Below are 14,097 nucleotides of genomic sequence, written 5' to 3'. Positions count from 1 at the left end.
CTCCCTTAAAAAGAATATTAACATCAACAGTATAAGATTCTGTTTGTTTATGTCTAGATGTGAGAGTTACTAACACAATAAACTAACATATTTTAATAGTTAATATGATTACTAAGTACCTTGTTAGCAGCAGGGGATGGTTGGCTGCCAAGATCTGTGACATCGGAAACAGAAGTTACAACACGGTCTGGGGTACCATTGGTAGAGGAATCCAGTGCAGCTGCAGCTTCCGCAGCACGCTGCCATTCCTTCAGAGTTGCCTGAGAAGCATCACACTGTTGCTTGAACTCTGTCCATGAATCTACTTGCTTCAAACATTGCTGGCATATCAGAGAAGGCAGTCCATCACTGTGTGTAACCTGTAACATGATATTTGGTTAGCTTTAATATCACAATTAAAAACACAAATACATAAATGGTGTGTGTTTGCAATCAGACATAGCACCCATCACATATGCGCACATTTATACCATTAAACCTTTATCATCACCCAGGAAATACGAGGGTTGTTTTTTAAGTAAGGGCCATTCACGCATATAGTCCCTTAGTTCGTGCGGACGCCGCAACAAGCCACCGCACCACTTGCCGGCATCCTTCCCGTTCACACTGATGGAAGTTGCAGCTCTGTAGCTGACGTGTACGCATCGCAGTGCTACTTTATAATGTTTACGATTATTGAATCGCCCGCCGCGTGTGAGATACGGTCAGTGATACGTTTTATGACCGCGAGAAGCCTATCAGCTGCAGAAATTTGTCAGTTAACAGAAGTTTATGGCTTGAATGCAATGAGTGAAGGTAAAGTGCGTCAACTGGTTAGAGTGTTTAAAAATGGCCGTCAAAACGTCCATGACGAAGAACACTCAGGCCAGCCCTCTGTGATCACTGATGATTTGGTGGCTGCAGTCAAAACAAAGATTCGTGAGGACAGAAGATTCACAATTTTCACTCTTTCTTTGGAATTTCCACAAGTTTGTACAAAATTGTGTCTGAAAACCTAAACTTTAAGAAACTGTGTTCTCGGTGGGTACCCAGACTCCTCACAGAGGACCACAAAGGGAAGAGATTTGCCACTTCATTGGACTTTTTGATTCGTTATGAGGAAGAAGGGGATGACATGTTGAGTCAAATTGTCACTGGAGATGACACATGGGTATCCCATATCACTCCCGAAAGCAAGTGACAATCGATGGAATGGCGACACACAACCTCACCCGTCAAGGTCAAAGCCAAACAGACGCTGTCAAAGCACAAGATTATGGCAACTGTGTTCTGGGACCGGCGCGGTGTTTTGCTAGTGGACTTTATGCCACGAGAAACGACTATCAACTCAGATGCCTACTGTGCAACTCTAAAGAAACTCCGCAGAGCAATTCAAAACAAAAGGCGCGGCATGCTGACAAAAGCAGTTTTGCTCCTGCACGATAACGCTAGGCCTCACACCTCTCAAAAGACTCGGGATTTGATTGATTCTTTTGGCTGGGAAGTTTTGGACCATGAACCATACAGCCCCGACCTTGCTCCTAGCGATTTTCACCTTTTCCGGTACCTGAAACACCATCTTGGCGGGCAGCGCTTCAATGACGACGATGAAGTGAAAGCGGCCGTGAACTCTTGGCTGTCAGAGCAGGCAGCCGAATTCTTTGAAGAGGGAATTAAAAACTTAGTTGTACGGTATGACAAGTGCTTAAATAAACAAGGCAACTATGTAGAAAAATAGGTAAAAGTGTGTAGAATCAGAAAATAAAAGTTTTTTTTACAAAAGTATTTGTATCTTTTTTTAAAAAAATAAAAATGGCCCTTACTTAAAAAAAAAACAACCCTCGTATAAACTATACTGTAAGGTGAGAGAAAATTGCATTCAATTGTCCAAAAAAAAAAAATTAAAAACTTAAAGAAAAGAAGGTGTCTTACACATTACCTATATGGGCTAAGGCTAACAGAGATATCATGCTATAATGGTTGACAAAACAAACTTAAATATAAATATCTTAAGACATTTACAGAATACGAAACAAAAATCATCAGTTTGCAGTATCAGTAAACAGATCAGCAAAAATCTGTAGATGGTGATGTGATACAAAGGGTACCACATAGCAAAGAAGTATTTCTTTCGACAGACAATCACGTAATACTTTGCACTACTGAATGTTGCATATGAATGAAAATGCCAGCAATTTTGCCTTTCTTTAGGAGTTTTACACTTTCTCACCATTCACTTTCAATGAATATCTTTTTATGTGCATTATTCCAGGTGAGGTCACTTTAATTTGTGCAGCAAACCTCACATGTAGATTTGCCTTGTTGATTACTTCATCAGCAGCAGTCTGGAAGTGAATGAAGTCTTTTTCCTCCGGTCTGCATATGTTGAATAGTAAAGAAGGGTGTGCTGAAGTAATTACTTCTTGTAAACCATAACCTTCTTATACTTCTCTATTAAGGCACAATTTTTATCACAAGATAGGAAACTGTGGCCAAAAGCCACATACTTATTACAATCAAACAGGCAACAAAACAGTACAAACTTGTATGTATACCCAAGTACACAGTTGTTTTGTCCACAGCAGTTATCACTCCAAATCACAAGTTTCTTTTTGTCTTCAGTTACAGTGAGGGTATTTTTAGTTCAATTCAAAACATGGAGCACATATGATACTATGTTGTTTGCTTCACAAGATCCTTCATGCTTTTGTCCCCATTACATTGTTGCCTCACTGTTGTTCTGAGTATGAATGTGAGTACTACCCTGGCTCTTCATTTCAGTGCATGCCTAAATATTGCACTAAAAAAGAACTCTAAAAAATATGGTTTACAGAACTCATAGCTCAAATATCAGTACTTCAATGTTCCGAAGTAGCCTAATCCTTATAACCAATGATTCTATCTGCCATTATTATGTCGCCAATTTTTTCACCAGCTATCACTTACTAGCATATGTAATTATGTCAATGCGCAAAAGTCAGTAAGTATAATAATTCTGGCGGTCTTTCAAAATGTAGTTATATAAAAATAAAAGATAGTAAATGTATGATGTTACATTCTATTGATCAAGGCTGTCAAGAGATCAGGTACAATAATATTTTACAGACTACATTATTCTCAAGGCAATCTGTCAGGCACTATAAATATCACCATCAGATATTTTTATGTTACTTAAGTTTATAAATAATTATATAAATCAGATTTCACGTATGAAGTATAAGAATGATAGGCCTACATAAAAAGTAGACATACTTCCCAATGAATATTTTCGTTAAACTGAAATACGATCATACACGATTTTTCCTGATGATATACTATTGTGAACTATATCAGAAATTACGAACTGATTTTCTATGCATGGACTTACTCTTCTTTGTCAAAATGCAGTGTCATATTGATAATAATGTTTCACTCCGAAACACCAATATGGGACATTTACGATGCAGCTTTTCTAGTTCAACCAATGGCATCATTATCTGCACTATTCTTTTGTAATGAAAGCTGTGGTGACAGGTTCCTTTCTAATACAGCCTGGAGACTTGGTTAAACCGGAAGACAGGAGTTCCGTTCTGATTCAGCGAAGGCATTGAATGTGTTGTGATAATCTATTTTACTTTATTTCTTACATTGTACATTTAGTAGTTATATTTATATCCACACTGAAAACCCAATTTTCTCACTGTGACCTGATGTTTTTCAAGTTTTTAATGTGTCAGAAGCTTACTCGGGTCAAAGCCCAGAGTCACATTGGGTACAGATACTTTGATAGTTAAAATACGAGTTACTGTATAGTGTATAGTCGCCTTAGTGGTTAAAGAGGTCTGCCAAATAGTTGCCTTGTTGACAGAATGTTCATATTGTCTTCATCACTGTCCATTAACAATACAGATAGACATCATCATGGACCAGAAACAGAAATTCTTGTTGTTCTTTAACGCAACAAAAATTGAAATATGGTATGCAACTTTCTAATAGAACTCCAAAAATAGCAGCCACAACAGAAAACATTAGTAGTGGTTGGAGTAAGTCACACAGACAGTAGTGTCACCTCGAAAGGCACAGTACACGCTTCATCAAGCTACATAATACTGGTCTCAGTCATAACAAAGCATCATAACAGATCAAATCATTATTTCTATCTTGGTACAACAGTAAACTTTGTCAAAATTGTCATCTGAATTAGTATCATAAAGAAAACACTGCACTGCAGTACACTATCACATTAATTCAAAAGTGTGTGTTTTCTACTACAGACATTTTATACTCAAAAGCTAACAGCAAATAAGGATAGATATGATCAAATTTTATAGAATCACTCAAAGCACCACTAGTACAAGTGTGTTTGTCTGTATAGCAATCCACTATGGAAACTGCAGTCTTCCAGAGAAATATTAAGGACGCAACTTACACTAGAAACAAATTTCCATCATGCACAATCCATGTACTACTGTTCAATACAATTTCATTTAGTACATAGTCATGCAAATGACATGTATTACCAGTATTGCAAACGTAGGAGACCACGATGGGCACTGTTAGTAAATTACAGTAAATGTGTTACAAGTAATTACCTAAATCTGCAACAAACATGAGGCAGCACTGGTTGCATGCAATCACTGCAATACACTCCAGAATGGCACATAAGAAACTTCATGATTATAAAAAGATTACAGTGAAATAAAATCACCTTTAAAAACTCTACACTGTGAAGATCAGGATAATGAGGAATGTTTGATATGAGTCATCGGCTTTGATCAGTGACATATGAAACTTGTGACAAATGTCATAAACAATATGGAGACTATAATGTGATGTTATTGTTTGTGTGTGGTTTTCTCCTTGCAAGCTAAGCTACAGGTCAGTCTGTCACCCCAACCAGTTTACTTTTTGTATCAGATTCGCTTGTTTCATCAACTCAATCCGACCCAACTGTCACCTTCCAAACTGACCTAGAGCTTGGGCTATGCTACAGATTTTTTCCCCTTCTTTTCTCCCCCCCCCCCCCCCTCTCTCTCTCTCTCTCTCTCTCTCTCTCTCTCTAGCTTTGTCAATTAACAACAAAACTGTGACACTATGCACTGAAAGGTGATGTGACAGCAGTAATTAACATTATGTCCCTGCAAAAGCCCGTGACTCACCATGAACATTCCTCTTGATCCAAAGATCATTCACCGAAAAAGAAAACACTCACATTAAAACCTTTCATTCTCCTGCTAAATGTACAGTATGCTGTATACACTGAAAAGAGTTTTACATTCACAACTTGAAGATGCACAAGAGAAAGCATGTGTATCTTTTCGTAACAAATGCTGCACAACATTCAAAAACAGGGCAAATGCTGTTGCAAATACTTATAACTTTCTAGATATTTTACTGGGAGGAGAGAACTCTTTAAATTCCAACATTAACAAGGTAGAAAATAATCTTGATTATGTTGAGCACCACAGCTGTCACTAATGTTAATGAAAACCACCTCAGCCGTGATGATCATAGTTTTTGGATTTGGTCTTTAACATTAAATGTGACTAGACAATTTGTGTTATGACTTTAGCACAACTTGGCAGCCTGAAGAAGTTCTACAAACGACGAAACTGGTCTTAACACAATAAATATGTAATAACACAACTGAGGCAGTTTCCATTAATAATTAACATTACCCAGGCACTAACAATTTATAATTCATGAGGAAATATATATATATAAATTTTCTTACAATTCTGATATTCATTGTTTTATAATTATACTTCCAGAAGTATAATTATAAAACAATGAATATCAGAATTGTAAGAAAATTTCTTAGGCACTATAAAAGTAATATCAATCATGGATGACTGCACCACCAAGAGCGAAAAACAAGTCGGTAAATAAAATACGCTTAGCTATAGCAACGGCAGAAAACTATTTGTTTATGGCCAAGGGTTCCAAGACATGTGACACACACTTACTTCCAATCATGATAGTTATTTGCAGTAACAAATACAAAACATGTAACTGGGAAAATCAGAAAAGTGTAACAACATACAAATCAAAGATGATGGCAGAATGACAGAAAATCCACAGGAAATGGTAAATTCTGTAAATGACTAGACCATAATAGACCTACTCTGATATTGCAGAAAAGTAGCAACAAAATCTTCCTAAAGCCACATCCAGCACCAACAATGATACACACAGTGAGCATAATGATGTTTTCCGCAATAGAGTCTGAATTCAGGAAGACATTATAGAAATTAAAAAACAGGAAGTTTGCAGGTATAAATGAGGTTCCAATCTGTTCTGAAGACATGTATAGACAACAAACAAGACCCATAAACAAGTACAATATATGAATCCTTTACTTTGGGCACTTTTCTAGTGTTCCTGAATCACACTCAAGTTGTGCCATGCTAATGCAGAGAGTACTGAAAACTCGAGTCCAGTTTCGCTACTGTCTGTATTCTCAAAAACACTGAATCAATCATCATAAAAAGACTAATGGATTACATAAATAAGAACAGCCCTTCTAGAGAATTCATAAGAGTGGTAGGCAACTTATAGCTCTTGACAAGAATGACCCTGTTATGGGTATTTTCTCAGGCTTGTCCTTGGCTTTCAGCACTGTTGACCATAAAATACTACTAAACAAACTACAGTAGGCTCAGCGACAGAAGATGCAGACAGTTGCAAAAAATTTGACACAGCTACTCTGCATATATAACTTAACCAGTCACATAATGTGATTTTGTATATATCTTAAATACAATGTCTCAGTGTTCTTTTTGCACCAGCTGTCAATTGAGCTCCAAATTTGAGAGATGGCAACAGCACCACCAGGTGTCAGAGATTTCTTTCGCAAATTATTATAGGAGCACTACACGCAAGAGTCCAGTCATACCTGGAGAAGAGGGTGCAAAAGGTAGAGGTGGATCAAGTATCTGCTGATGATGAATTTTTAATAAAACTGTTGTCAGACAGGGAACATACGTGTGGCTCAGGACAGTGTACTGGATCCTAGTCTCTTCTTAATGTATATCCGACTTTTCGGACAGTATAATACAAGCCTAGGGAGTAAACTTGCTCCTTGCTGATGACAGCAACATCATAGTCACTGACAAAATCAGAACTAATAGACAAGACAAATGAAACCCTCAAGGATGATTGGAATTACACAGTATGTAATAAATTAACATTAAACATAAAGAAAACAAAAAGTATACACTACAGCATAAAGATGAAGAATAGCCCCATCACATTAAGCGTAGATGATATGTCTATATATCGTGCAAAAAGCACAAAGTTTTAAGGAAGGTGAATAGTTATCATCAATTACATGGAATGATCAGATCAGGTTGCAACAGCCGCTGTTGTGTGGTGACATACAGTTCCTACATACATTCAATTCTTAGCTCTACAGTTTTCTTTTCTGGGGATCAAAGGCACAAAACAGAAACACATTTTTTAAACTGCAGAAAAGGTCCATAAGAATAATAACTAGAAGTAGCAGAAAGTACTCTGTAAACAACTGTTGAAAAAATGGGTATCCTTACTGCACCAAGTGAGTGCAGATACCAAACTTTTGTGCAAACCAGGGTAAACAGTACTAAGTAACCAGGGTAAGCAGTACTAAGTACAGTGATTCACTAACAGTTTTATACAGAGGCGTAATCATAATCAATGAACAAGAGCCAGTTTGCATTTGCACACTTACCATACAAAAACTAACAACAAATTCTAAAAGTTTTAAAGCAAGCACTCAAATTTTCTAGGTATAAAATTGCCCAAAAGAGATGATAACTGAAGCACATCCATTTAAAAAGGCAGCTACAACATTCATCAGTAATGCAGAAGCCCCAACTACACAATTAAAAATAGCTTAGACTAAAGAGTAGGCACTAATGGTAAATAACGAAAGGGACAACTACAACTCATTTTACAATACACGAAACACTGTAGGCCTAATTCTTTTACAAGAAAAGCATATACCATTCTGTATACTGCATGATAATAGTGTTTTATCTGTCTCCTAAGTTCAGCATCTCATTCATCATGGGAGTATGCTGGATCACTTTTTCGGGCTTACTAAGGGTGGACATAAAGATGTGCATGGGGAATAGTTGTGCGTTTACAGGACTGGAGTCAGTTTTTCAAACAGGCTGCAGGGACTGCAAGGCAAATAACAGCATGTTTGTGATCCAGGAGTCACCCGCAGGAGTCCTTAGTGTGTAAAGTGAAGCAATACAAGACTGTGTATTACAATTAAATCGTGCAAATGGTGTGTAAAACAAAAACCACACTGACCTGACATCAGGTTAGAGTTTGCTCTATCCTGCCATCCTGATTGAGGTTTTCTGTTGTTTTCCTAAAACCATTTCAGACAAATGCCAGGATGATTCCTTCAGCAAGGCTATGACCACCCTTGTCCTACCGTCATATTTAGTAGTAAGTAACCTAAATTTCCAGCTATTATTTTCACTGTGTTCTTATGATAAACCCTGCATCACTGTGAGATGATCCCACAATAGATGAACGAGTGACTAAAATAATCAAATTTAAATCATCTTGTTTTAAACGGGACAAGCAAATTATCAAAAATACCCGAGTCCCACAAATTTGTAATTATCCCCCCATTAACATAGCAGATAAGCGTAAGTAAAATGCCAAACTTCTGCTTATTAACACTACGTAAAACGAACTACGATTCCACTCGTTACTCTTCCAATGATCGTTTCTGTCCGCGGTCTGATACCAACAATCTTCGTTGATCCAATCCGTCGATTAATAACAACACACAAATCGAGCACTTTACTTACCTCGACAGAAACGCACGCCAGAATCCTGAAGGACAGGGGGATATGCGGCTCTTCCGCCTCCTCTTCACCAAATATTGGCAGAATGCTACCCTCACTTGACAAACACAACCTACATATCTCACTCATGTTACTTGGTATACTTCTGGAGGGCTGCATTTTTGAAACTTCACTATTTTCACAGTACAAATACAGCACACATTACACACTATTCACGATACAACGAAGACAACATGAATAATAATGTGGATGAAAAGTTGATTTCCGTGTATTAACTATTGCGCCCACAGCCTTCTCAATAACTATGAAACGATCAAACGAATGAGATTACTAAGACCGGTTGGTGTTACTCTTAAAAAAACACCAGCGTCAAAACAACTTACACTTATCACCTATCATACACCTTGCTTATGAACCACTACATTCTTCGCCAACGAGAACGGAGCAACACAGCCATACTTTATACATGTATTGATGGACGAAAGCCGATTCATTAATGGTAACAGTTTAGCGAAATATAGGGATAAGTTTTCAAATTTCAACAAAGTACAATGGATAGAAAACACTTATTTGACACATTATTTGGGTGAACATCACCACAGAAGCGCAAACACGATGTTTTTCTTATCGCAGTCGAAGAATGGCTATCATCGAGACGCCTTGACATATCATGTTCGAAGACGTGATGCAAAAATGTCTGACCACTAAACATTTCGCCATTCTCCATCTTGTGAACCAAAAAGTGGATTCAGTCTTCGATAAAGTTACCAAATCAACATATAGAACTTAAAAAGAAGTGATCCGAAAGTCGGTTGCCATTACGAAGTTCTCAACAGTACGAACAAAAGGAACCATATTTCTTTCATCGATAATTCTGCGTTTCACATCATACTCTTCACACATGACTAACCAGTCTCAAAATCGAACAGTAACGCGCAACGGGCTGAATCAGTTTTGTGACTGTAGTTCCCAAAATTGTTTTTTCTTCTTTTTAAAAAATACTTTTATGCTAAGTTACTCTTTATTACCAGGAAGAACAGATTCGTTGAAACAAAACCTCAATTCCACCTGACATTTTTACAGCCAATTTATCTACAAAAATTGCTCCCAAGCCTTTCGATATGCATATTAAGAGCTTATCATCTACTGAACATATTGACTACTTGCTTTTCGGCACGTATTTAAATATATACAATTTGGTTTGACATCTTCCGTAGTCTAGTTTGTGAACAAGAATATCGCTATGTCACTAAAAAAAGGTATTGTAAGTTATGTTGACAAATATGGGTAAAGGAGAGGCTTCCTCGAAAAACTGTACTGTAATTACTGAAAAAAACTTGACATTTTTGTTACGTAAACGATGCAGAAAATAAGCAAATATAATGTTTAACTCGAAATGCCGACTATCTCTGCAGATAACGAAGAAATTGAAGACATGTATGATGATATAAAAGAAATTATGCAGATAGTGAAGGGAGACGAAAATTTAATAGTCATGGGTGACTGGAATTCGACAGTAAGAAAAGGAAGAGAAGGAAACGTAGTAGCTGAATATGGATTGGGGGTAAGAAATGAAAGAGGAAGCCGCCTCCTAGAATTTTGCACAGAGCATAACTTAATCATAGCTAACATGAAAGAAGGTTCTATGCATGGAGAACGCCTGGAGATACTAGAAGGTATCAGATATATTATATAATGGTAAGACAGAGATTTAGGAACCAGGTTTTAAATTGTAAGACATTTCCAGGGGCAGACGTGGACTCTGACCACAATCTATCGGTTATGAACTTTAGATTAGTAGATTAAAACTGAAGATATTGCAAAAAGGTAGGAATTTAAGAAGATGGGACCTGGATAAACTGAAAGAACCAGAAGTTGTACAGAGTTTCAGGGAGAGCACAAGGGAACAATTGACAAGAATGGGGGAAAGAAATACAGTAGAAGAAGAATGGGTAGCTTTGAGGGATGAAGTAGTGAAGGTAGCAGAGGATCAAGTAGGTAAAAAGACGAGGGCTAGTAGAAATCCTTTGGTAACAGAAGAAATATTGAATTTAATTCATGAAAGGAGAAAATATAAAAATGCAGTAAATAAAGCAGGCAAAAAGGAATACAAACATCTCAAAAATGAGATCGACAGGAAGTGCAAAATGTAAGGATGTACAGAGGCTTATCTCACTAGGGGTAAGATAGATACTGCCTACAGGAAAATTAAAGAGACCTTTGGAGAAAAGAGAACCACTTGTATGAATATCAAGAGCTCAGATGGAAACCCAGTTCCAATCAAAGAAGGGAAAGCAGAAAGGTGGAAGGAGTATATAGAGGGTCTATACAAGGGCCATATACTTGAGGACAATATTATGGAAATGGAAGAGGATGTAGATGAAGATGAAATGGCAGATGTGATACTGTGTACAGAGTTTGACAGAGCACTGAAAGACCTAAGTCGAAACAAGGCCCCAGGAGTAGACAACATTCCATTAGAACTATTGACAGCCTTGGGAGAGCCAGTCCTGGCAAAACTCTACCACCTGGTGAGCAAAATGTATGAGACAGGCGAAATACCCTCAGACTTCAAGAACAATATAATAATTTCAATCCCAAAGAAATCAGGTGTTGATTGATGTGAAAATTGCCGAACTATCAGTTTAATAAGTCACGGCTGCAAAATACTAACGCTAATTCTTTGCAGACGAGTGGAAAAACTGGTAGAAGCCAACCTCGGAGAAGATCAGTTTGGATTCCGTAGAAATATCAGAACACGTGAGGCAATAGTGACCCTACGACTTATCTTAGAAGCTAGATTAAGAAAAGGCAAACCTACGTTTCTAGCATTTGTAGACTTAGAGAAAGCTTTTGACAATGTTGACTGGAATACTCTCTTTCAAATTCTGAAGGTGGCAGGGGTAAAATACAGGGAACGAAAGGCTATTTACAATTTGTACAGAAACCAGATGGCAGTTATAAGAGTTGAGGGACATGAAAGGGAAGCAGTGGTTGGGAAGGGAGTGAGACAGGGTTGTAGCCTCTCCCCGATGTTATTCAATCTGTATATTGAGCAAACAGTAAAGGATACAAAAGAAAAATTCGGAATAGGTATTAAAATCCATGGAGAAGTAATAAAAACTTTAATGTTCGCCGATGACACTGTAATTCTGTCAGAGACAGCAAAGGACTTGGAAGAGCAGTTGAACGGAATGGACCGTGTCTTGAAAGGAGGATATAAGATGAACATCAACAAAAGCAAAACGAGGATAATGGAATGTAGTCGAATTAATTCGGGTGATGCTGAGGAAATTAGATTAGGAAATGAGACACTTAAAGTAGTAAAGGAGTTTTGCTATTTCGGGAGTAAAATAACTGATGATGGTCGAAGTAGAGAGGATATAAAATGTAGACTGGCAATGGGAAGGAAAGCGTTTCTGAAGAAGAAAAATTTGTTAACATCGAGTATAGATTTAAGTGTCAGGAAGTCGTTTCTGATAGTATTTGTATGCAGTGAAGCCATGTATGGGAGTGAAACATGGACGATAAATAGTTTGGACAAGACGAAAATAGAAGCTTTCGAAATATGGTGCTACAGAAGAATGCTAAAGATTAGATGGGTTGATCACATAACTAATGAGGAGGTATTGAATAGAACTGGAGAGAAGAGAAATTGTGGCACAATTTGACTATAAGAGGGGATTGGTTGGTAGGACATGTTCTGAGGCATCAAGGGATCACAAATTTAGTATTGGAGGGCAGCGTGGAGGTTAAAAACTGTAGAGGGAGATCAAGAGCGTAGTACACTAAGCAGATTCAGAAGGATGTAGGCTGTAGTACGTAGTGGGAGATAAAGCTGTTTGCAAAGGATGAAGTAGCATGGAATTGCATCAAACCAGTCTCAGGACTGAAGACTACAACAACAACAACCCGAAACAACTAAAAAGAATATTACTGCATTTATCATTTACGCAAATGCTACCAACTTGCTTAGCAAGAAATTTCAAACTGCAAGTGAGACAGGAATATTAAAACGCTGCACTGACAGATTTGCAGATACTCAACTTACAACGGGTACTAAACTAGGTGTCTTACATAAATATCCGATTTTCTGCTGCCCTTAAGTTCAACGAAATGTTGCACTTATTTAGTCATTTTCCATGCACCCTGCTCAAGTTGAGTAATAAATTTCAGATTCCTAGCTCATAAACCTTATTTTTATTTAATTTATTTATTTGTCAATATAAATCTCTTTTTCAGTGCATATATTGAGCACAGGATATTGGAGAGAAAACCTTTTTAGCTATTGGTTTTTCAAACGGCAAACATACGTTATTTAAATTTTTTTAACAAATTGGATCTATTCAGTTCATAATTACAAATTTTTGAAATACTGTATGTATATTTATAAATTATTTCTACAGTTAAAGATAGAAATTACATTTTTTCTTGCATAAGATTCTGTGAGATTGAATAGTAGCAGTGTTTCATAAGGCAGGCTGTCAAAGACTTTTTAGACCTTTGTACTTCAGGAAGAGATTTTATGTCTTGGTAATCTGTTGTAAAGTTTTGTTCGTGCATTATATACACCTTTTTGGCGTAACATGGTGTTCGAATGATAAACATGTATGTCACTGTTTGACCTGGTATTGTAATCATGGACACTTTTGTTTTGAGGAAAAAGGTTTTTCTTTTCTCAGTTTGCTTTTTTTGACATGCATTACTACTTCCAGTATATAAATGCAGGGAAGGGGTAGGATCTTTAGATCTTTAAAGAAAGGTTTGCATGGTTTTCTGCTGCTCACTTGTTTCATTATTCTTATAACTGTCTTTTGTTTCCTGAAAACTGTTATGGCTTGGTGTACATTTCCCCAGAAAATGATACCGTACCTCGGTATTGAATGCACACGAGCAAAGTATACAGCCCTAACTGTTTCCGCACTAGTATTGTTGCAGGAAATTCTTACAATGTAGCTCATTTTTGCTAGTTGTGAATTAAGGGATGTGATATGAGTGCTCCTTTTAAGATCTTGCTGGATATGAATCCCAAGAAATTTAGTTTCATTGACAGCACTAATGTTTTGGTTATCTATACATATTACAGGTTATGCCAGACTTTTATTTTGATCAGTGTGGAAATTCATGAGTACCGTTTTTTGGGGATTAACTATTAGCCTGTTTCTGGTAAACCATTCAGACACTCATTTTGTAATATCTTTTGCACATGCAGTATGATTTTCTTCTTTATTCCCTTGAATCAATAGACTGGTGTCACCTGCAAACAGTACTGATTCAGAATCCCTAACATGTGATGGGAAATCATTAACGTAGACCAAAAAAAGAAAGGGAC

General features: G+C 37.2%; 1 protein-coding gene across 3 annotated transcripts in view; it reads right to left on the bottom strand.

Moving 5' to 3' along the window:
* The window catches only part of LOC126167993 (zinc finger protein 91-like), a 173,979-nt gene extending 164,288 nt beyond the window's left edge, over positions 1-9,691 (bottom strand). For 2 of the 3 annotated variants that reach the window (XM_049920521.1, XM_049920522.1), the window contains exons 1-2: positions 8,769-9,688; positions 120-359 (exon numbers count right to left, since the gene is read on the bottom strand). In XM_049920521.1, coding sequence (XP_049776478.1) covers positions 120-359; positions 8,769-8,924 — 396 coding nt within the window. In that variant the 5' untranslated portion in view covers positions 8,925-9,688. Of the gene's footprint in view, positions 1-119; positions 360-8,768 lie in introns of all 3 variants that reach the window. The other variant, XR_007535454.1, reaches the window with a different exon arrangement.
* Positions 9,692-14,097: the final 4,406 nt, after the last annotated feature.

The sequence above is a fragment of the Schistocerca cancellata genome, chromosome 1 (assembly GCF_023864275.1).
Source record: "Schistocerca cancellata isolate TAMUIC-IGC-003103 chromosome 1, iqSchCanc2.1, whole genome shotgun sequence".
NCBI classification, from domain to species: Eukaryota; Metazoa; Arthropoda; class Insecta; order Orthoptera; family Acrididae; genus Schistocerca; species Schistocerca cancellata.
The sequence above is the reverse complement of the archived record's forward strand: the minus strand, read 5'-3'. Positions and strand labels throughout refer to the sequence as shown.